At 45.5% G+C, this 25,143-nt stretch overlaps 1 protein-coding gene across 1 annotated transcript in view; it reads left to right on the top strand.

Moving 5' to 3' along the window:
• Nucleotides 1-13,032: 13,032 nt before the first annotated feature.
• The window catches only part of HMX3 (H6 family homeobox 3), a 74,971-nt gene continuing 62,860 nt past the window's right edge, over nucleotides 13,033-25,143 (top strand). Inside the window, exon 1 of the mRNA XM_006143968.2 lies at nucleotides 13,033-13,241. Coding sequence (XP_006144030.1) covers nucleotides 13,033-13,241 — 209 coding nt within the window. The remainder of the gene's footprint in view (nucleotides 13,242-25,143) is intronic.

Here is a 25,143-nt window from a genome sequence, read left to right as displayed (position 1 = left end):
AAGGGAAAAATACCCAGACCCACTTGGTCAGAGGTCGGCCCTCAAGGCCACTGCCACGTCTGGCTGTGCAGCCAGCAGGAAACGCAGAGCCCGTCCCAGCGCTTTGGCTTCCACTCCAAGATGATCTGCATGACATTTGGGTCAATCAATCTAGAGATAATGATTCTTGCTGCAGAGCTGTACACGTCCAATCACAAAAAAATAGGGGTCCCCAATTGATTTTTGTGGACCAGTTTCATTTTCTCAGAAAGCTTTTCAGGTCAACATTGGCGGAAGCTAGGGTGCTGATAGGAAGTGGCATATTTCCATCTACTTTTGCCTAGGAATGTCTGGCTATCATTGTGCTCTGTTGAATAAAACTGGAATCATCAAGCCCTTCGAGGCATTGCAAGGACATTTTTAAAGCAGGACTTTTAATCCAAGGGGAAAAAAACGCAAAGCATCTGCTTGGAAAAGAAACACACACACTCACACACGTACATGTGTCTGTGTTTGTGAACTGAAAAATCTTGCGTATGTGTGTATGTGTATGTACACACACACGTAGATATATTTTATCGTTTTCAAAATAAATTTCTTATAACAACGCAATGAGATTCAAGAATCCGAGAGGCTCTTTTCCTGGGCTATTTTCCAGCTCAATGTGTGGACTTCATTTACAACATCCTCAAAATTAAAGTATCAGGAAGCCTAAATGAATAGTTAAAGGGGTAATTAAAAATAGGCAACTGGCCTTGTTTCTCTCCTAAACTGGTTGATTTATGCCTTGTTGTGGTTTTTTTGAGAACACAAAACTATTAATTTATGTGTGAAAAGAACAGTGAATTAATCCTGAAGAGCCCTGCAGCCTTTAAAGACCTGAATCATATGTTGAGCTCGTTTAAAACTTGCATAGGAAATTAAGGCAGAATAAAGCCCTTTAATTTGAAAAGTGCATCTATAGTTGCCATCCCTAGGATATCTGCAGGGTCATTATTCAGAAAGGTTAAGGAGGACTTTATTTTTTTATATTCACTATGTAGTTCCCAGTTACAGCTCACCATGGTGCATTTCAACTTATAAAGAGAAGAAGATAAAAAAAGGGGGGGAGGGGAGCTTTTTATTCACTTTCCACTTAATTTCCTTGCCGCCACGCCAGTCCCAGCTTAATGAATGTAATTGCTACCTTTGATGAAAATACTATTATCAAGATCACACATTACATTGGAAAACAGTTTTTCTTTAAACACAGCTACTGCAGTCTCTAATTATGCATGTAACAAGTGTCTCCCGAACAAAAGAGCATGTTGTCTACAATTGCTAGGAATTGGAGCAAGGCAAATTTGAACAAAGGACAGATTAGATTTGCTCCCCGCTCCACAAAGCCCATCCCTCTGATTAATTTCCTGCAAAAACTAAAACAATTCTCTTAAAAGGCGCTCACCCCCCTTCTCCAGAATGATCCATATGCCATTTGGGTCTTTCTATAGGATGATAATGGCCCCTGATTTGAACCCGTGTTAGAAAATAAGAAAGGGCTTTTATGAACTTCCTCTTTCATATGCAAATGAGCGGCACAAGATCTTGAGGGATAATGAGCCCCCCAAAAAGTGACTTCTCAGTGGCTATAAAAGAGCTCACTGGTAGAGGAAAGTCTGCATTGAGCATGTGCAAACTAATCATGTTATTAGTTTCAAGAAATTAGGCATCTTTGAAAAAAATACCTTTGTGCCTGATGAGACTGAGAGACAACAGCTTTTCTGGGGTGGCTTTTATAAAAAGATCATTTCTTGACTTGCACATAATTTTTTAAAAAATGGATTCACTATTAAACAACATATTTGCTAAGAGTAGAGGAGACTTTGGACTTTCAGTGTACTTTGCTATCGATTTGAGGGTGGAGTGTATTGGTTCAGTTGTTGGGATGACTTGAGCAGGGTCTCTCTGGTCTCCATTTCTGAATGTATCAAACACGAGAGTGGGGAGAGATGGTCCTGAATATGTCACTCCATGAGGTCTCAATTTTGCTCCCCATCTCAGAGGAAAAAAAAGTCAGATTAATGCCCTATACATTATTAGTTATGAGTATGAAGTCTAGAGTCAGACTTCCTGGGTTCAAATCTCAACTCACAATTTATCACTTGTGTTACCTGGAAAAAATGTATCTTTCTATTCTCAATATTGTTTTTTATTTAAGAGAGGCTGGTTTGTTTGTTTTGCTATAGGGAATGCTCACTGGAGAGACAGAGACAGAGACAGAGAGAGAGAGAGAGAAAGTGAGAAATCACCCCCTGGGAGAATAGCCATGCAGCATTCCCTTCTCTTCCGTTCTCCTCTCAGGATTCTGGGCACACACGTCCCTGTGCCTGGCATGAGTTTCAAACCATCAGGTCCAGGACTCAAACTGTGGTTAGCCATGTGGGAGTCCAACACCTTAACCATTATACTACCTTCTGAACCCTCTATCCTCAATTTTTAAAATAGGAGGGGCTGACAGATGGTGGTGTAATTAAGGCACTGGATCTTTCACATGACTGTCTGTGGGTCGAGTCCTGGACCTGCTAGCTTGCTCTCTCATATTGTCTCTGTCTCATGCTGGTGAGCATGTATGCTCTGTAGCAAGTTTTTTCATTTTTTTTAAGAATTATTTTATTGACATTTATTTATTTATTTATTTTAATTTGACCAGAGAGGGTCAGAGTCAGAGTGAGAGTGAAGTGAGAGAGAGAGAGAATGTGAGAAAGCAAGCCACCAGGTCCGAGACTTGAACCATAGTGGGAGTCCAGCGACCTTAACCACTACACCACCTGCCGGCCCCATGTAACAAGTTTTAACATAATAAATAAAAAATAATTCTTTTTAAAAAAGGGACTAACACTAAAATGGTGGTGAGAATTAAATAAGATAATATTTGTGGAGTGTTTACCACAACACCTGGCACATAGTAAATACCTGATACGTTTTACTTATTACTACTATTAGTGAAGACCTGGAAAACCAGTGGTGTTTAATGGAATGGGTTTCTCAGAGTATGCCCACCACCTCCTTGAGTTCTGGGCAAATGGCGCAGGGACGTGTCATCTCCTATTGACTCCTATGCTTGTCCAGGGATGAAAAGGCTGCCAGAACCCAGTTTGAGGAGGTCTAGTGCTCTTTCTGATAGAGCTCTGCTGCCTTTGACTTGGCCTCGTTCCTCTCAGAGGCTCACGTCCTCTCTCAGAATATCTCTCCGACGTGGTTGGCAGAGACAACAAAGAATGAGGCATGTTGCCTTCACTGTTCTTTGTCATAGAGAAAAAGATCTGAACACATTAAAAGAAAGCCACCACACTCTTGGCTCCTTATGATCCTAGGATTCATTACCCACATCTCTCTACATAGTTTCCTTAGGGAGCCAGAGTCTTCATAAAGCTACGTTCACTAAAGAACTCGCTATGAAAGTAGCGCGCACTCGAACCTCCCCTTCTGCTAAACTCCAGCATCTGCCATTGCTCAACCTATACCATTTTTATTGTCTATTTCACTAATTGTCAGGTGTTCCAATAATACACTGCAAAGTCTGTATAAATTGATTGCAAAATGAAACTGCAAATTGTGCCACAGTTGCAAGATTTCATGGAGTTGTAAAAATGATGCTGGAGAACCATTTGAATTACATGAGAAGCCATTGACAAATGAGGATCTGGCTATTCTTGAGTTGAAAAAAATATGGGCAAGGGGGATGACACAATAGACACTCAAAAGAGAATGATTTGAGTGTGAGGATTATGATATGCCCTTGTGAAAATGCATGAAGCCTTTGGATAATTTTGCAAAAATGACACTCTCAAAGACCATGCTGTGAAAATCAACCACAAAGAATGGCCTACAGAGTGAGCCATGATATAATTTTGTGCTGAAAAACTCACATTCCCTCCCCCCTCCCCAAAATCAACAGTTGATTCTTTTCTTAGCTCAGTCTGAGACTTCAGATGCAATTATAGCCTCTTAAAAATAAGATGAACCGAACCAGCAAGGGTGTAGTGGTTAAAGTGGCTGGATCCCACATGTCTGACTGCACAGTTCAAATCCCGGACCTGGTGGCTTGAGTGAACATGCCAGGCATGTGTGTGTGCATGTCCAGGATCCAGAGAGGAGAATGGAGCAGAGGAGATTGGGGCATGGCCATCCCCTCTAGAGGGTGCTTTCTCACTTTCTCTCTCTCTCTCTTTACCTCTCTCTGGCAAGTCCACCACCCTATAGTAAAGACAGAAAAAATAACAAGAGTAAGATATTTATTCCCATACATTTTATAACAAATTTTAAGGGCCAGTAGGTGGCATGGTGGTTACTGGATCCCACATGGCTGACTATGCAGTTCGAGTCCCTGTAGTCTGAAAAACTGTGTGTGTGTGTGCGCGTGTGTGCCCAAAATCCTGAGAGAAGAATGGAAGAGAAGGGATTGCAGTGATAGCCATCACCCCTGGGGGATGATTTCTCACTTTCCCTGACTGTCTCTCCAGTGAGTAGCACGTGCCCTTTAGCAAAATTCTAAAATGAACAAAATTTTTTAAAAATTTTAAGACAAATCTACATCAAGGTTTTTTTTTTTCCCACCTATTTATTGGAAAGGGAGTTCCTGTTTTGTTTTTTTTTTTTTTGGAGAGATTTTCGCTTGCCAGACAGACAGAGAGAAACAGAGACAGAAAGAGAGAAATCACCCCCCAGGGGGATGGTCACGCTGCAATCCCTTCTCCTCTATTCTCCTCTCGGGATCTTGGGCACGCACGCACACGCACCCGGCGTGAGTTTTAAGCCACCGGGTCCGGGAAGCGAACCGCGGTCGACTATGTGGGAGTCCAGCGACATAGCCATTATGCTAACTGCTGGTTCTCAGGAGTTCCTGTTTTTAACTGATTTAAAATGTTTTTTTTTTTTTCCAGCACCAATTTTCTGGATGACAAAGACCTTGTGTACCTCCGGTGATATCTTGAGGTTCCCAGGAGACAATGCATACATTCTTTTTTTTTTAATAATTATTTTATTTAACTTTATTTATTCATGTATTTATTCATTTCAATTTGACCAGAGAGGGACAGAGCGAGAGCGAGAGAGAGAGAGGGAAAGTGAGTAAGCAAGCCGCCAGGTCTGGGACTCGAACCGTGGGGAGTCCAGTGCCCTAAACCACCACGCAACCTGCCAGCCCCAATGCATATAATTGTACATTCCCTCACTGCTTTAAGCTCTATCATTTACATGCCTTTGCCTACTATGCGAGGGAAACATACATACATGTGCACACATGTGTGTGCACACTCAGAGGAATCAGCTCCTTTGAGCTTTCACTTCCAGGCTCCAGGTGGAGCTCGGCTCTCCAGGGCTGTGTTATTCTGGTAAGGAAGGCTTTCCCAGTTTAAGTGACTTCCTGTAGCAAAGGAAGCATAAATGTCTATGACTAGTGGTCAGAGGAAACGGGGCAGAAGCTTAAGTCCAAAGAACCGGGACTGAAGGCTTGAACTTAAAAGGGAATGAATGGCAGCCAAGGAGGCAGCCTTGGGTTGGTTGCAGGTACATCGTTCTGAATCTACAGTCAGAACTCTGAAAATACCAGGGAGCATTCTTGGCCCACTCTTACCACCCACCCCATGAACAATTGAAAGGGCTACCGTGGGGCTGAGAGAAACGCACAATTCGATTCTTTCCAGAACCTTCCAGTCCTTAAACAACCCACCCCCACTGGGCCCTGGCCACAACCTGGGAGGAGGCCCAGGAAACACAGCAACCTCAGTCTCACAGAAGTAGAAGAGAAGGCGTTGGGACTGGCCCAAGGGCATCCAGTCAGTGTTGGAAGCCAGGGCAGTCTGAGCACAGGCAGAGGGCTCTTCGAAGGCCCCCCTGGAAAGCCCCACACATCCATCACTCGTCTCATTCCTCATACTGCCTGCAACTCTGAAAATTGGCTGGAGCAATCATTCTAAGGAACCTCAACAGGGGACAGCATTAAAAGACAAGTGAGCTTTGAGGCAGCATCTCTGAGTCTTAATGGCGGCACAAATGACCGGCCATTTCCTGGTCCACTGGTTAGGGAATTAGCATACTGTGAGTGGGAGCAGCCTCCATCTGTCTTCTGTGCTCTTCATTATCAGCGACAAGGTGGAATTGGCACCTAACCTTTGAATCCATGAAGGATAATGCTCCAAACACCCCTGAGAAGACGCTCTCACCTACGATGGCCACATTACGGGGCTCTGGAACATCCTCAGCCGGTTACTGTGAGCTCAGAGTGCAGACCGACCCCATGAGGAGCAAGGGGTTGAGGAAGGAGCCCTGAGTTTAGAGTCAGGAGACCTGGCCTTTCCAGAGCAGTATTTGTGGGTGACTTATGCTGGTTAGAAGTCATTCTGGCAGGTCTGAGGTCCAATAAGCACAGCTCCAGAGATGACTTCCCAGGAAGGCTTTTACAACTCGGTCCTCACCTTTTGCTCCACCTAGCCCAGGAGACCCAACCACTAACCAGCCCTCTGGACCCCCACTCCGTAGGTGCCCACAGGTTCGGTCCCAGTACCCACCTCCCTTTATTGTTTCCCTGCTCAGTCTCAGCAGCTGTCTTCCTTTACCCGGCAGTGCAGTTGGCTCTGGCTTCCTCACTGTGTTTGCTTATGATCCTAGGTTCAGGAGGGGTTGCACAGCAGACCATGCGAGGGAAGGAGAGGGGAGGCAAGGCTGGGATGGGACAGTGTCTCCAGGATACCCCGGCTGACACCTGTAGGCATCTGGTAAGGTCAGCTGGCCTTGGGGCAGCCTCTGTCCCGTATGGTGGCTGGGGTTTACCAAGGCCTACACTGAGCCTCTTGAGGCTTACATCCTGGGCAGAACTGAGATCTTTGCAAAAAAGGATTTGACCACCACCAGGTGCCCCAAATTATTTTAAGGCATTATTTGTAACTCGCATAGGGTGTCATTTATGTCAGTCGGACAGGAGGTCCTGTGGTAGGCCAATTAAGCCAGCATTCCCACAGAGCTGGGCTGAGCCATGCTGTGGGATGTGACCTTGGGCAAGTTCTTTTACCAACTGGGAGTTCAGTTTATTCATTGGTTAGATTAGGGATGGGACCAGGTTGTGGCTAAGAAATCTTCCAGCCCTGACCTTCTAGAGGACTCCATAAATGCTGGTGGGGAAAGTGCCAGACTGGGGGCTTTCCAGCCTCACTGTGCAGGGTGGTAAGTTTGGGGCCAGTGACACTGGGCCATGTGATCTGAATGCCCATGAGCTCAGGGCAGTCACAGCATAGCCTAGTCAGAGGCAGGAAAATGCCAGGTGGCTCCTGAGTAGTGCCCTGGGCACCCTGTAGGGACTCCAAGGTCTTCCTGGATCTGACCTTCTCCCCTTGGGGGAGAGGAAGGCTGCAGCTGGGGCCAGACTAGGAGTAGGGAAGCCTCATCTGCTTAGCTTATTGAATGCACTTGAATACACTGGTCTTCCCACTCATGGCTGCATTTACATCCTGAGTACTTAGTGAGCTCCTGTTTATCCCTAAAGACCCTACTCTGTTGTTGCCCTGTTCTTCCCCTCCTCCCCTGGAAGAGTGATACCCTTTTTGCCCTGCTGGAACATCATCACACAGGCCATATCAGTACAGTAGCGCCTGGAAGACGTCATGAATGGGTAGTGACTCCCTAACGCCCTGGAAGGCAGCGTGCTCTGTTCCTCAGTACATGGCGCAGCAGGTGCTTAATCAAGGGTGGCTGAATGGATGAAAGAAGGGAAGAGTGAGATGAGCAGGTGTGAGGAATGAGGACATTCCGGACTGAGGGTCAATGTGGGAAAGCGGAGGGAAACAGTCCAGTGCTTAGGGACCTGGGTATAATCGTTACGGTACTATGCGGGTGGGGGGAGTACCAGTGCTCCTTTTTATTACTCATCTCACAAGAACGTTGTGATTTGCTTTAATATCTGAATTAGTCACTAGATGATGAGTCCTATAAGCCCATCTGACAGTGTTCAGAGGATTTTGCTCACAACCTCGCACGTGGTAGATGCTTAATAAATGCTTCTCTTTTTTTAAAGCATTATTTCATGAAACTTTATTTTATTTATTTATTTATTTAAATTTGAGGAGAGAGGGACAGAGTGGGGTGGGGGGAGTGAGAAAGCAAGCTGCTAGGTCTGGGACTCGGACCGTGGTTGTCCATGTGGGAGTCCGGCACCCTTAACTACCACACCACCTGCTGGCCCCAATAAATGTTTCTTAAATCATTTCATTCATATGTGGAGGGCGGTGTTGAGGCAGCGTAGGGCTAGATGGCAGCTCCATGAGTACGCAGGGCCCAGGCCACTTACAGTATTGCCAGACGAATTGCCAGATGCTCAGTCAACGTGAACTTCAGATAATCAATGGATAATTTTTTAAATAAATGTGTCCAAATATTGCATAGGACATATTTCTATTAAAACAAACTCTCATTTATCTGAGATTCAAATTAAACTAGTGTTTTAGGTGTTTTCATTCGTCTATTTGCTTATTTGTTTATTTCATATTTTGTTCTTTTCCTTCTCTCTCTCTCTGTCTTCCTCTCCCACCTGATGAGTTATCCTTCCTACCTTGCCATACTTATCCCTGGCTTTTATTATCAAAATGATCTCAGAGTCACAAGATGGCTGCTGGAGTTCCAGCCATCACATTTATGACTTAGAAAAGCAGAAAGATGAAGGTGGGAGGGACAGAAGGACATCTGTCTCCCATCTGAGTCAGCCTCTCTTAAAGAGATTTCCTCCATGAAATATGGGCTGACTCTCTGGTAATAACAAGGAATCATAGATTATGATGTCAGGTGTGATAGGTATCGTGAACATACAAGAAAATCTTCCTTTTTGGAGAGGCATCCTGAAAAATTTACAGGTAAAATGTAATATCTGTAATTCATTTTTATTCACTTCCACCCCCCCCCAAAGAAAAGCAAATATGGCAAAACATTAACTGTTGTTAAATCTAATGATAGCTGTATATGGGTCCCCATTACCTTAGTCTTTCTCCCTTCTTTTTTCTTGAAAACTTTATTAATAAAAAATTTGGGGGGACCAGCAGATGGCATAATGGTTATGTCTCTGGACTCCCATATAGCCAACTGTGGTTTGAGTCCCAGACTTGGTGGCTTGTAAAATCACACGAGGCACAAGTGCATGCATGCCCAAAATCCCAGTAGGAGAAGGAAGGAGAAGGGATTGCTGTGTGGCCATCCTCCCAGTGGGGTGATTTCTCACTTTCCCTCTTACTGTGTCTGTCTGTCTGTGTCTCTCTGGTGAGCACACATGCCCTAAGGCAAAAAACTCTGGGGGGAAAAGAAGTTTTGGTTTTGCCTTTTTTTTTTTTTTTTTTTTTGGAAGAGATTACTATAGTCCTTTTCTAATATTCATTTTCTTCTCATTGGCTGCCCCTTGCAGAAATGGAGGCTGGTCAATGTAATCTTTTAGCTGGGCATTCTGATGCCTGGATGCAATCAAGAGAGGAAGGGTCAAGAATGGATGTCGGGCAGAAACTGCAGCCTCTACCCCGGCACGATTCCTTCACTCCTCTGTACAGCACAGAGAAGCCGGGGCCCCTAAAGCTCTGCTTTGCCTTCTTTGTTGGAACCAGCCTCCAACGGGTGCATTCAGGCTCCTAATATGATGTCTACCCTTAGCATGGTGACTAAGACATAGCCAACCCTTCACTCAATGGCCAGTGTTAAGAGGAGACCTGCCCAACCCCAAATCTGTACATTCCACAGCTTGTTCACCCTGTGTGATCTTTGCCAGGGTACTTAACCTCTCTGGAGTCCTGTGGCCACCTCTTTAAAGGGAAGTGAATAGCTTAACTCCTTCGCATTCTCACTGAGATGGGCTTAAATTTTCTGTTTCACAGGGCTGGGCTCACAGGGTGGAAGAAAATCCTTCAACAGAACACCATGTTCTGAGCTGTAGGCTCAGGTAAGACAACTTGGGCAACTTGCTTTGCTTTCTGCTTTGCTTTGTTTTTCACCTTGGTGCCCCAGCTGTCAACTAACCAGGGACTAGCAGGACCTATGTAGTGTCCAATGTATGTGACAAGACCTTGAAGCCATGGATCAATACATGCTCTACTGCATTCTGCATGTTGTCTCTTAGACGACCTGCTGGGAGGAGCTGGAGTGAGGGGTGGGAGTTATGAGTAGCGGGCTCTCTGTCCATCATCTGATGATGAATGGATAAATAAAGGGTGGTATATCCTTGCAATGGTGTATTATTTGGCCATTAAAGGAATGAAGGACTGATCCAGGTTACAAACAAGACAAACCTTGAAAATGTTATGCTAAATAAAAGAATCCAGTCAGAAAGGATCGCATATTGTTTGATTCTATTTACATGAATTGTCCAGAATGGGGAAATCTAAGGAGGCAGAAAGAAAATTAGTGATTGTCTAGGGGTAGAGGGTTGAGGGGAAACTGGGAGTCACTGCTAATGGGTACAGAATATGTTTCTGAGTGATTAAAAATTGACTATCGTTGGGACCAGCAGCTGGCATAACGGTTAGGTCACTGGACTCCCACGTAGTGGACCACAGTTCAAGTCCTGGACCCAGCAGCTTAAAATTCATGTCAAGTGTGTGTGCATGCGTGCTCAAAATCCTGAGAGGAGAGTGAAGGAGAAGGGACTGTAGTGTGACCATCTCCCATGAGTGTGTGTGTGTGAGGAGGGACGGTGATCTCTCGCTTTTTGTCTCTTTGTCTCTCTCTCTCTCTCTCTGGTGAGTGCCCCATAGCAAAAGTGCCCCATAGCAAAAGTGCCCCATAGCAAAAGTCTCTCAAAAATCAATCAATCAATAAATAAAATGGACTGTCATGAGGCTGTACATATATGTAACTGTATTAAAACACGTTGAATTGTACGCTTTGTGAAATACATCTCAATCAAGCTATTTTTAAAAGTTAAAAAGAGAAAAATGCTAATGAAAATGGGAGACATTTTTATCCATGGCAACAATATCATGGATATGTGGACACTGGCTAGGACTCAACTCAGCATTGTCTGGACATCCAGGAGGCCCATGGCCACTGTCGACCTGGAAGAGTCCCAGCGTCGACTGAAGCTCCAGAAGCCAGGTCCAGCTGCAACAGTGGGGTGGGAAGGTGGGAAGGAGTCCTGCCTGGCTCCTGCCGAGCAGTGAAATGGCTCGAGTTAATGCGCTTCCACTTACATACATTGATCGTTTACCTCCCTCTGTTCCTAGCGCTAGATCTATGAGCAAGAAGAAAGGAAAAAGGAGTTCAGGTTTAAACTCTTATCACTAAAGTGAGTCTCCCTCTACATTAAAAAACTATCCAGACTCTGTGGCAGGAATAGGCTCTGTTCTTGGGGCATAAATTTGTGTGTGTGGAAAAAAGACTTATTGGTGAATTTAGCAGTATTTTTCGTTGAACTGGCAGTTGCTAACCATTACACCAGTATTTATTTGATTCTTAAAGAGTACAAAACCATGGACCACAAATAAAGAAGATGGAGTAATAGTTTGTGGCTGGGCCACTAGCTTTAAACTTGAAATGAAGTGTCCAGTTTTGAGTTACTGTGTCCAACCACCATTTGTACAGTTTGAAAAGTGGGGGCATTTTTCCAGGCTGTCAGTGTGACTGTAGTTCATTCCCATGAATGATATCGCTGAAGGAGCAGTTGTTCTGCTGTGAGCACCTCACTCATGACCAGAATATATGAAATGTATTAATCTGTGCCTCCCGGCGTAATTTAGGAAGGCCCTCTATTTGACACATTCCTGTACATCCTTGTTTTATTGCTTGCTCCCGCAGGTAACAATGTCTCAAAAGTCTCGCTCCTGAATGAAGTTAAAATTACATGTCACCCAATAGCATATGCAGTTTTGTGGCTTATTTGGCTGTCAAAATTACCACCCTGCAACAACAAGAGACGTTAATGGGGACGTAGCATGATTTACCTCGCCGGCTCCGGGCCGGTGGCGAGGGAGGACTCCTGTATCCAAGCGCCACGTGCTAGTGGAAGCCGGGGAGCCTCCGCCCTTCTGCTCTGCCTTCAATGCCCAGACTATGCCTGGTGCAGAACGTGGCAGGTCTTTCCTGAGATGGAAATATGAGGTATTTAAAATAGTCGGTCAAAGACTCGCTGAGCTTGTTTTAAGTCGCTAGGGGAAAAATGTGTATTTCAAGCAGGTTGGCCTCTCACTAACAAACAGGATTTATCATGTTTTCCAGTCAGGCTGGAGACTATTGTCCGTTAAGAATGTGCCTAAGACTTAGTGCGGCAACGTCTGATTCTAAGGCTAATGGGAGCAACGTTGATTAACAATATTTTTCTACCTTGCCGAGTCATCTTTGCGATGTTGATGATCACAGGTAACGCAAAATGACCACAAAGCCAGGGCGTGCCTATGAATAAGGTGATGGATTACCCATCTGGGAAGAATATCAACTGTACTTTAAAACATCCTGGAACCCTGGACCAGTGGTTACATTAGGGTGTCCATGGATCCTGGATGCTTTTGCTTTAGGTGGCCCTTTTCTCCATTAAAAAAAAAATAGAAATTGTATTTTATGACTGCATTGATATCAGACAAATAGAATCTAGGCTGGATTCATTATTACTTAGTCATTAGTATTGTATTCATTTTTTTTCCTTTTAATTTTAAAGGAAATGAAAATGGAAACAAACCCATGGGCCCTGAGTGCCTTCACTGCCGGGTCCATCTGCCCTGGCTGAGGCTGTGGAATCTCAGCCTCCAACCTTGTTCTAGGGGTTTCTTTCTAGCCTAGCACAGTAAGGTAGTGGCAGCGTGTGGGGAGTTTAGATGAAGGGCATCCTGGTGCCCCACCTTGGCCCAGGGTGTTCCCCACACTTCCGCCATCGCTCTCCACCGAGAGCGAGATTGGACACATTCTCCTTCCCTGGCCTCCTCCCCCTCCTGTTTATTTGTCTTTATTTTAAATAAATAGGCCAGGGCTGCTGCTATGGATTTTCCGGTGCATTGGAGAACTGGGGAGAATTCATGATGCGGGAGCAGAACGCTCCACCTGCAGGCGTGGCTGGCTCCGATGACGGGCGAGGACGTTAATGATGGGCCACTGCAGCTGACCCCGACCTCATCGACCGCCGTGCCTCTCCCCGGCCGAGTGTCTGCAGTCCTGTCAGCTGCAGAGAAGTTTAAAGGGCAGCCATCGTCCCCGGCCACCCACCCTGCCATTAATAATGTTTTCATCTGTGACAGTGACAAACCTGCAGTACTTGTGGAGAGTTTATTAAGGTCAGTCTATAAATAAGAATTAAAATTTTTAAAAAATGGATTGACACAGATGAACAGACGGATGAATAACTTGATTGGACAAAACAATAAATATAAGAGTGGACAAGGAGCGCCAAGAGCCAGCCTGGAAATGAGAGACCGAGTCTGCACTTCCTGTGGCCTGGCCCCACATTCAGATTTCACGAAACCACTTTGGAACACGTACGTTTTGTGAATCTAGGCCCTGGTTAGTATTTTGTCATGTAATGCCGTTTTCTCAGCTGATAAAAAGAATTGCAGCCATTTCTCTATGTCAAGTCCATAACCGAGAGCTGGTAAAATTCAAATATCTCATCTCTCCTCGGACAGGCATTGGCCTTACCCTGAGGTTAGGCTCCAGGCCCGAGGGCAGGTGACAGGGTCCTGGTTTGTCTAATCAGCTCTTGCTGTCTTGGAATAGACTCCCTAAGCAAAATACACTCACTGGCCAGGGTGGGGTGCAAGCTAGAAGTGTATCCTCTGTGTCTTGCACCCTGGCTCGGAGGGTTGATTCTCTCCTGCAATTCACATGTCTTTGGGGCCTGGGTATAGACCTTCCCATTCCACTTTCTCAGCCATGTGACGCCTCCTATGCGGAGCCTTTCAACAATCATGAAGACCTTTAATTGTATATTTAAGGAACTGTCTTTAAAACTCTTTTGTGTGCTTTAGCTCATTTGGCCCTCACAAGAAGCCCAGGAGGGACTACAAGTTTAATTACCTCCATTTGGAAGATGTTCAGGGCACAGAGAGGTTAGACTAGCCTGAGGTCACTTAGTATACCGAAGTGAACCACTGTAGGGAGAGGAAAGTGGGAGAAAAAAGTGGTGGGAAGTCCAGGTGTTGCAAGAAAATAAGACTTAACTACATTCCCTCAGAATTCATACGTTGAAGGGAACCAGCAGTTAGCGTAATGGCTATGTTGCTGGACTCCCACGTAGTCGACCGTGGTTCGTGTCCCGGACCCGGTGGCTTAAAACTCACGCCGGGCGCGTGTGCGTGCGTGCCCAAGATCCCGAGAGGAGAATGGAGGAGAAGGGATTGCGGCGTGACCATCCCCCCTGGGGGGTGATTTCTCGCTTTCTTCTCTATGTCTCTCTCTGTCTGTCTGGCGAGCGCACGCGCCCTACAGTGAAAATCTCTCAAAAAAAAAAAAAAAATAAAAAGAATTCATACGTTGAAGACTTAACCACCAATCAGGGCCTGGAATGAGACTGTATTTGGAAAAATGGGCTTTAAAGAGGGGACCAGCAGATGAAATAATGGTTATGTCACTGGACTCCCACATGGCCGACTGATCGCGGTTTGAGTCCCAGACCCAGAGGCTTGATACACACTGGGCGTGTGTGTGCAAGCGTGCACAAAACCCTAAGAGGAGAATGGAGGAGAAGGGTTGTAGCGTGACCAACCCCCTGGAAGGTGATTTCTCACTTTTTGTCTCTCTCTGTCTCCCCAGAAAGCACATGTGCCCTCTAGCAAAAAATAATCTCTCTTTAAAAAAAAAAAAAAAAAAGTGAGTGAATTAAACTCAAGTCGTTAAGGTGGGCCCTAATCCAATCTGACCGGTGTTCTATCAGAAGACAAGATGAGGACACAGGCTTGTATTAGGTTGCTGGGAAACTTATGACATATTTTTCTGTGTTTTTCTATGCAAAAGTCTGTCATGACTTCCCCAACAACCCAATACAAAGGAAAGACCATGTACAGACACAGGGAGAAGTCAGTCATCCACAAGCTAAGGAGAGAGGCCCCAGAAAACTCCAGTCCTATGGCATCACCCTTCTTTTTCTTCTTCCTCTTCTTCCTCTTCCTCTTCTTTTTAAATGACCAAGGTGTGTGTGTGCTCACTAGAGAGAGAGACACAGAAAGACGGAGAGAGAACGCACCCTCTAGTGGGGCATGGGCATGCCGCAATTCTTTTTTCCCCTCCATTTCTCTATCCTGTCAGGATTTGGGACACACATGCACACATACCCAGTGTGTTTTTCAAGCTGCTGAGTCAGGGATTTGAACCATAGTCAACCATGTGGGACCTGGCACCCTTAACCACTGGGCAACAGGGCCGTCTCTGTTGCTTAGCTAGTATTCTATCCACCATGAATATCCATTAGCACAAAAGATCATTTATCTTCATGTCAGTGTTAGCCAAGAAGCATCACAGTGGTCCTGCAGGACTGTTAGGTCCTGAAGAAACTTCTGAATGATCACATCATTCGGTCTTGTCACACAGTCAACACTTCAATCCAAATAAAGGAATAAATGTCGCTAAGGGTGTCTCTTCTTTCAGAAAGGGCAGTTAGAATGAAGGAGTCATGGGAACCAGCAGTTAGCGTAATGGCTAAGTTGCTGGACTCCCACATCGTCTATCGAGGGTTGCGTCCCGGACCCGGTGGCTTAAAACTCACGCCGGGTATGTATGTGTGCATGCCCAAGATCCCGAGAGGAGAATGGAGGAGAAGGGATCGAGGTGTGACCATCCCCTCTGGGGGGTGATTTCTTGCTTTCTGTCTCTATGTCTCTGTCTGTCTGGCGAGCGCACGCGCCCAAAAAATTTTTAAAAAAAAAAAAAAAAAAAAAAAAAAAGAATGAAGGAGCCTGAAGGAGCCATGATAATTAAGCAGAATAACCAACAATAAGGAAGTAGGGAATAGACAGGGTGTTGAGGTCCCCTATATGTTCTGTCCTCTGCTAGTTCTCAGACTCTCAGAGGCCATGTTCTGTCTTCTGCTAGTCCAGACTTTCAAGCTGCAAAGTCACAGAGGGAGCTCTAAAAACCCCCACACAGAACCACAGACAAGAAAGATAGAAGACTTCAGAGCCCGGAGTCTAAAGGAGAGGATTCTGCCACTCAGTTCACTTTGGTAAATGTCTAGTGAGCACATCCTTTATGCCAGATCCTGGACCAGGAGCCCCAGAGTAGAGATGGGGTGAAGAGGCTCCAGTCCTAAGCTTTGGGTTGAGGACAGACAGTTGGCGACTGTGAGATGTACCATGAGAACTGTGTCACTAGTATAGACCCTGGTCTGCTGTGAAGACCTCTATTGGGAAGAAGGAATTCTAGAAAGGCTTCACAGAGATGTCCCACTGGAACTGAGTTTTTTTGGTTTTGTTTTGTTTTGTTTTGTTTTTGAGAGGTTTTCGCTATAGGATGCATGTGCTCGCCAGACAAACAGAGAGAGAGACAGAGAAACAGAAAGCAAGAAATCACACGCCAAGGGGGATGGTCATGCCGCAATCCCTTCTCCTCCATTCTCCTCTCGGGATCTTGGGCACACACGCACATGTGCCCAACATAAGTTTTAAGCCACCGGGTCCGGGACTCAAACCACAGTCAACTTACATGGGAGTCCAGCGACATAGCCATTACGCTAACTACTGGTCCCTGGAACTGAGTTTTGAATGATAATTAGGAAAATTGGGGGGGAAAGGACATACCGAGTGCTTTTGGCTGAACTATGCCTTCTAACACTTCATACGTTAAAGCCTTAATCCCCAACCAGTACCTGGAGTGAAACTGTATTTAAAAATATGGACTTTAAAGAGGTGACTTAGTTAAACTGAGGTCATTATAGTGGGCCCTAATCCAATCTGACAAGTGGTTCGAGTCCTGGACCTGGTCACTTCCTTTCTCACTTTCTGTTTCTCTCTCTCGCTGGTCAAATTAAAAATAAATAAATAGATAAATGAATAAATAAATAATTAAAAATTAAGAGGAGATGTGAGCATAAATATGTGCAAAGGAAAGACCATGTGAAGACAAGGGAGAAGTCAGCCAAGGAGAGAGGCCTCAGAAGACACCGAGCCTACCAGCACCATTTATTCAGTCATTGCTAGAGGCGCGTGGGCTTGCCAGAGAGAGAGAAAGCATGCACCTCCTCATGGGGCATGGTATGCCTCAATCCTTTTTCCTCCATTTCTTCTTCCCATCAGGATCTTGGGAACATATGTGCCCAACATTTTTTTTTTTTTTTTAGGTTTTTGCCTTAGGGCACATTGATCACCAGAGAGAGATGAAGACAGTGAAAGGGAAAGTGAGAAATCACCCCCTGGGGAGATGGCTACACCACAATCCCTTCTCTTCCATTCTCCTCTCAGGATTTTGAGCATGCACGCACACACCAGGCATGAGTTTCAAGCCACTGGTTCCATCTCTCAAACCGTGACTGGCCATGTGGGAGGTTAGCAATGTAACTGCTATGCCATCTCTTACCCACCACTCCCACCCCAGCATGTTTTTCAAGCTTCTGGGTCAGAAGTCAAACCTCGTTGAAGCCCTACAACCTCTAAGCACCCAGGACCCCTTCCACAGCTCACCACAGCCCCCCTCTGTGGAGCCAGAACTCACCACAGTCCCACTTACCTCAGGGTGTTGTAGGTTCTCTTTTCATTCCCTCCCTGAATCCCAGGTGGGTTCCAGCTTCCAGCACACAACACATAACCAATGCACTATGGGGCCACCCTGTGGGCACCTTGATCTCAGACTTCTGGTCTCCAGGATTGTGAGAAAAGAAATTTCTGTTGTTTAGGTCACCCACTTAGTCTGTGATTATTTGGTACAGTGGTAAACTTATAGTAAACTTACATACCAAGGAAACAAAGAGTTCTAGCAAAGTTCTGGAAGCATGAATGTGCGTGAACGTTGAGAGAACTGAGATATACTTCGCAGAGGCAGAGTGGCCAGATGGGTACACTGTGTGTGCACTGGCGGCTACTGGCTCCCAGAGTCCTCACCTTACCATAATTGGTCACCCTCATGGCAATCCAGTGGTGGCTTTCCTGGGCATACTTTGCTCGACTCCTGGTTCCCAGAGGAAGTTGAACATTTACATTCTCTGCTTTGCTTTAGTGCAGGCTTAAAAGCAGATCCCAGGGTCAGCCGGTGGCATGGTAGTTAAAGCAGCTGGATCCTACATGGCTGACCATGTAGTTTGAGTCCTGGACCCAGTGGCTTGAAAAACATGTCACGTGCATATGCGTGCATGCCCAAAATCTCAAAAGGAGGGATAAATGAGGAGAAAGGATTATGGTATGTCCATTCCTATTGCAGATGGTTTCATACTTTCCCTCTCTCTCTCACTCTCTGTCTCTTTCCAGTAAGTGCACACACCCTCTGACAAATTTAAAAAACAAACACACAAACAAAAAACAAGCAGGTCCCAGCTCTGAATGACACTCTCCTTCCCATGGTTTCCCCAGTGGGAACCATTTTCATCCTGCTTGCTTACCCGGAGTGCAGTCACATAGGAGGGAAGAAGCGGAGATTTTACACACAGGGGAGAAAGCAATGTGAACACAGAGATGAGAGAGGAAGATTCTGGCCTTGGAGACTGGAGTGATGTAGCCACAAACCACAAGAAAAGCTGAGGGTTGGGAACCAGCAGTTAGGGTACTGGCTATGTCGCTGGACTCCCACGTAGTCGACCGTGGTTTGCGTCCTGGACCCGGTGGCTTAAAACTTACGCCGGGCGCATGTACGTGCATGCCCAAGATCCCAAGAGGAGAATGGAGGAGAAGGGATTGCGGCGTGACCATCCCCCTTGGGGGGTGATTTCTCGCTTTCTGTCTCTATGTTTCTCTCTGTCTGTCTGGCGAGCGCACGCGCCCTATAGCAAAAACTTCTCCAAAAAAAAAAAAAAGAAAGAAAATCTGAGGGCTACCAGGAACTAGAAGAGGCCAGGAGGGATTCTTCCCTAGAGCCTCTGAAGGAGCAAAAGGCCTCATTCACACCTTGGTTTTTGCCTACTAACACTAATCTCAAACTTCAGCCTCCAGAACTATGAGAGAATAAACTTGTTTGAAGCCACTGAGTTGCTGGTAATATGTCGGAGTAGCCACAGGAGACTCACACAGAGAGGCAGGCCAGGGCTCCAGGTCAGGCTTCACACTCTAGGACCTTTGCACTTTCTCTGAGCCTCAATTTCTTCCCCATCCTGTCCACTCTGTACCTAGCTCTCCAAAGCTCAAATAGGATCACAAATTCAGCATATGTGTTAGGGTCAAGAGGACCCCCTCAGCACTTTCTAACCAGGCCTGGGAGCTGCAGCAGCCCCCGTGGAGGCAGCAGAGTGGCAGGACCCTAGTGGGCCTTTCTATCTGAATCTGCAGCAGTCCAGATGACTGGTGTCCACCTTGTCCTTCCCATTGACTGCCCTCAGTTGTTGATGAATGTGGAGGCTCTAGGAACGCTGGCCTGCAAAGGCTGTAACAACTTGAATGATGCAGCTAAAGCAGGAGGAAGGAAAAAAATTATATTTTCATTCCAAAAGGCCCAGCTTAAGACCAGCAGATGGCATAATGATTATGTTGCTGAACTTTCATGTAGTCAACCACAGTTCGAGTCCCGGACCCGGCAGCTTAAAACTCATGGCAGGCACGTGTACATGCGTGCCCCAAATCCCGAGAGAATGGAGGAGAAGGGGTCATAGTGTGGCCATCCCTCCTGGGGAGTGATTTCTTGCTTTCTGTCTTCCTCTATCTCTCCAGCAAGCGCACATGCTCTATAACAAAAAATCTCTCTCTAAAATTTTTTTTTAAATAAAGGCCCAGCTCTCCTTGGATGAACTGTACCCAGAGGACCAGAGCCCTATATACACTTGCAGAGTTTCCTCCAGCGGTGATTTTACACACAGGGGAGAAAGCATTCTGGGATCTTCCAAGAATCTGGGAGAGGGGCAGAGGAGTGAGGAAGATCCCTGCTCTCCTCTCTCTCATCAAAGGCCTGAGTCCGGAGACATCATAATGCAAGGTAGGTTACGAGGGCTGTGCCTGGAGGTCAGACGGGGCCATGGGGAGGGCACAGGACAGATGAGTCCAGAATGGGGGTCTTGGGTGGACTTCACTAATTCATCACAGTTCATATCAAAACCCAAAGGGCAAGGACTAGAGCTTTTCCCAAAGAATAGGAATCTTATTTCAGCCCATAATCTCACCATAACTGTGAAGCCCTACAACCTCTAAGCTCTAGGACCCCATCCCCAGCTCACCACGGCCTCCCCTCTCTTAGGAAGCCAGAACTCACCACGGTCCCACTTACTCAGGGGGATGTAGGTCCTCTTTTCATGCCCTCCCTAATCCCATTCCCTGGTGACATTTTAATCAGTTTGAACTAGAAAGAAATATTCCCCCTAATCATCCTCTGAAAATCTTTAATTGTTAAAATTCTTTATTTTTCTGCTTAAAGTTTCATTATTTTTTAAACAATCCAATTTTACGGGCATTGCATCCTTAATATGACCTAATTATGGGGAATGTTTTGGTAAAGAAGCAGCAGGTTGCTTCCTTCAGGAAGTTTCGCTTGCTTCAGGCAGGTGCTGCCGCGGGGATTTGGACAATTCTTACATCATTACACACCTTAATTACACATATTTTTACTGGGGGCTGTGAACATGCTTCGTTACAAATAATTAAATTCAGTACAACCAGAGCTGTGCCGGGTAGATACAGACCTTACATAAAAGCAACAAAATTGGTAGCTTTGGACTAAATCGTGAGCTACCTTTGTTAGGGCCAGTCGATCCTCACTCTTCACTATCCCCCAAGAAGGAGCAGAAAATTTCACCAACTATGACTCCATGTAGGTGAGTTGGAGTCAGAAATCTTACAGTTGAGTCCTGGCTCTGCTTTAAAAAAAAAATTTATATATATATAATGACCTGTTGGGGACTGGGTCCTGGACCAGTGCTGGTACTGGGGCTGTGTAGTGGGGGATGGGCAGCAGGGGGAGCTAGTGAGGCTTTGTATCTGCAGCCATTCTCCATCACTGGTATTGCCACCTGGGCTCCACCTCCTGTCCAATCAGCTGTGGTACTAGACTTTCATGGGAACACAAACCCTATTGTTGTGTTATTGTTCCATTATATATTGCAATATGGTAGTGGTAGAAATGGGTTTGTGGTGGATGAGGTGCACCTGGGTCATCCTGGGACCAATATGCTCCTCCCCCACACCACCCATGAAGTGATTGTCTTCCATGAGGCCAGATCCTGGTGCTGGGAAGATTGGGGATCGTTGTTGTAAAGTAAACAAGATAATCAATTTCAGTGTAGGAATTCTTAATGATTCAGTTTTCAGACCAGCTTGCGGTGTGGTGAAGGCAGCTGTATCCACATGATCAACTGCATGGTTTGAATCCCAGACCCAGTGGCTTAAAAAAACATGCCAGTCATATGTGTGGATGCCTCAAATTCCAAGAGGAAAATGAGGATAATGAAGGATAAAAGATTGTGGTATGGGTATCTCCCCTGGAGTAGGTGCTTGGTGCTTTCTCATTTTTCTTTCTCATATATATATGTATATAATATATATATATATATATAGTGTGTGTGTGTGTGTGTAATTTGTTGTGATTTTCAAACCTCCAAGTCTGGGATTTCAACCTCCATCAGCCCTGTGAGAATTCAGTGCTTATTATCCACCACTCTGTCTGCTGGCCACCCTAGCTCTGCTTACAGATAAAGAAAGCAAAGCTAGGAGGAAAACACCCCACGTGAGGTTATATTGCTGGTTAAAAAGCAGAGCTGGCAATGTAACCTCGCTTGGGGTATTTTACACCTAGTTTTGCTTTCCTTATCTTTAAAATGGGGATCAGAGCGATCCGAAGCCTCCCAGCCAAGACCGGATAATGGATGTAAATGTGCTTTACACACTGTGAAGGGGCAGAAACATGACTCAGACACCCATCTTCTCGTGAAGAATGAACTAGGGGACTAGAGGCCCAAGACAACCGCCGGCAGGCCAAGCCAGAGTCCTCCACCTGGGCATCCGTCCTGCTCTTTGCCTGGACTCTCCTAACATTCTTCCTACTAGCTTAAGTTTCCACTGCCCTCAGGACCTCAAAGCCAAAGCCAATGTCTTGGCATCCCTGTTTTCACTAACTCCACTCTCCTTGCTAGCAACTGGAGACCTGTGAACAGGTATTTCAGAAAGTCCAGAGTCTGGGCCCACCTCTTATACAATCAAATCTCTTAGAATTTACTTAAAGGTAAAATTGAGTCACATGATGGGTGAGTCACTGAAATCAACCAGGAATGTTACTGTCAAAACCTTTTATTAAACAATCACAAAAATCTCCAATACACATTTATTGAATGGATTGGACAGAGCCATTTTAGGAACACAATTTGGAAATACAGAGATTGGGTTAGAACATCTTAAACTACTAATTCTATAAAGATCTCTACCTTAAACTTGAGCTTAGCCTCTGTTCAAGCAAGAAGGCAGGATTTCGATGTCCACACTGCAAGCAATCGGGACACCCAGTGAGGACTCTGATCAAAAGCCTCGTTCTCAATGTGCCATGGAATTCTCAGCCCAGAGGGACTTTTCTGTGCCTCAGACATCAGAGTCATTTCAGGTTTAAATATACAGGTGGATACAAACTGGACTGTTGTTTTTAAGGAAAGAGAGGGCCTTAGAACAGGCTCTGGCCATCACAGCTGTGTGTGTGCCCAGGCCCTGCCACTAGAGTCATTCTGGAGCTGGGGTCATCTAGCCATTGCTGGTCTACAAGTCTCATTACCCCCGACCTCCACTCCCGCTGTTCATGCCATTCGTTCATTCTTTGACATCAATAATGATAGCTCTTGTTTGGAGAATGGCACCACTTCTTAGCATCCCCTTCAGATACCACTGAAAGGGCCTGGGGACCTCTAGGGACAATGAGGAAATATAGATGGCAGTCCTATTGGACACTGGGGGGAGTCAGTCAGTTTAGAGAAATGCTGACCAGACGCACTGAAAGAAACAGAGAAGTGGAAAGCAAGAAGTTACTTTGCCCAACAGACGGGGAGAAGGAACAGGCAGGGAGAGCTCTGGGATGGGCTTCCCTGCCCTGGCTGCCTCATGTGGCCAATGGAAGCCATGACCAGACCTCCTTGCTCCAGAGGGGCAGCATTCCCCAGTGGTAGACCAGTTTCTGTCTCCCTGAAGACAAAGGCACTATGGCAATGGGAAATGTTTATGAAGATGAATGATTCCTGACATCATTTGGTACATGGCAAAACATACGGGTCTTAGGGACAGCTCTGCTACTTTCTAGCTGAGGGGTATTAGGCATATTGCTGGCTTCTTGGAGCCTCAGTGTCCTTATTTCTAAAATGGGAACAGCAATAATGATCATTACAGTTGTAATGAAGTCATCACAAAGGTTAAATAGGATCACCCAAGTAAACTACCCAGCAAATACTGAGTGTTCACATGTTTTGTTACGTCTGAAGTACTTCCACTTGTGTTAATCATATTTTTATCCTCTTGGCAATTTTGTACATTTGTGGTTATTATAACCATTTTACTGATGAGGAAATCATGCTCTGAGAAGTCCCTAGACCTTCTGTGGTCACTGAACGACAAGGAGTGAAGCTTGAGATGGTTCCAGCTTCTCAGGCCAAGCCCTCGCATTCACAGACATGCCTTGGGTTTCTGGGGTAACTTCATTTCCTCCCCAAACATCTCCAGAACTCAACAAACACATGAGCATGACCATCTAGACCAGAGCAGTCGACATATGGGTACTAGTCACTTATGGCCACTTTTAATTAAAATGGCATCAAGTTTAAAATTCTGGGCTTGGGCCAGTCCATGGAGTGGAGGTTGAGGCAGCTGGATCCTACGTGGCTGACCCCACAGTTCTAGTCTCAGAACCAGAGGCTTGAGAAATATGCCAGGCACGTGTATACGTGTGCCCAAAATCCTGAGGGAAAGGAGAAACGGAAAAGGGATTATGGCATGACCATACCCTATGGGGGGCAGTTTCTCAATTTCTCTCTCTCTCTCTCTTTCTCTCTCTCTCTCCCCCACTGTCGATCTGCCTCCTCCTCCTCCCCAACCTTCCCCCCAGGGGCACACATGCCCTCTGGCAAATTAAAAAAAAAAAAATTCCAGGCCCAGCTGCAGTGACAAACATCCCCAAGACATTATGTTCCACAGGCTGGGACCATAGGGGAGGCCCAGGTTTTATTCCTGGTCCAACTTCAAGGCCAGACATGGTGACACATGCCTGTCATCCCAGCAACTTGGGGAGGCTGAGGCAGGAGAATCATGAGTTCAAGTCTGGCCTAGGCAACATAGTGAGGCCCAGTCTGGAAAAAGAGTCAGGCATGGCAGCCTATGCCTGTGGTCCCAATTACTCAGGAGGCTGAGGTAGGAGGATTGAAACATAGCAAGACTCAATCTTAAAAAACAAAGCAACAAAACAAAACAAAACAAAACAGAAATCTCATTTCTCAATTGTACAAGCTACTTTGGCTGGTGACAACAGTATTGGATGGTGTGGGATTTTCATCACCTCAGAAGTTCTTTCGGACAGTCCTAATCTCTCCTCTCCGCTCCACCTTTTTCTCCATGTGCCAAAACTTTCTTAGGGTCAAAAAGAGCCTGTTTCATCAGCATCAGCCAACTGAGAGATAGGAGCGTTTCTCAATCTGCTTTCAATTTGACAGCAAAGACAGAAATGTTACAATTTTGACCAGAAGGAACAAAAATCCTGCCAGGGCAAAAGGGAAAATTCACTCATCAAGTATTGTTTAAATTATTGGAAAATATACTGCATCTGTTTAATGTTTAAAGCAAAAGAAAGTGGCAAAGTAACCGAGCATGAGATAGCTTTCAATAAATAATCACGGAATAAATAGGAATATTCGCATGGGAGCCCTGGAAATGCACGAGTAGTTTGGTACCAATAAAATGCAAAGGATAAAAATAAAATACAATACAGTGGCAAAAGTATTTATATAAATCATGAAAATGTAAGGAAAGAAAAAGAGCCAGCTGCCCCAGCTCACATTTGGAACAAGGTAATATGAGAAATATAAGTCTGCCACCGAAGACTGTATTAGAAGCTGGGAAATAACGAACATGATTGTGTGCTAGTTTTTCCAAGGGTGAAATT

The sequence above is a fragment of the Tupaia chinensis genome, unplaced genomic scaffold, assembly GCF_000334495.1.
Source record: "Tupaia chinensis unplaced genomic scaffold, TupChi_1.0 Scaffold000113_1, whole genome shotgun sequence".
Lineage (NCBI taxonomy): Eukaryota > Metazoa > Chordata > Mammalia > Scandentia > Tupaiidae > Tupaia > Tupaia belangeri.
This window is presented reverse-complemented; position numbering and strand designations above follow the sequence as displayed.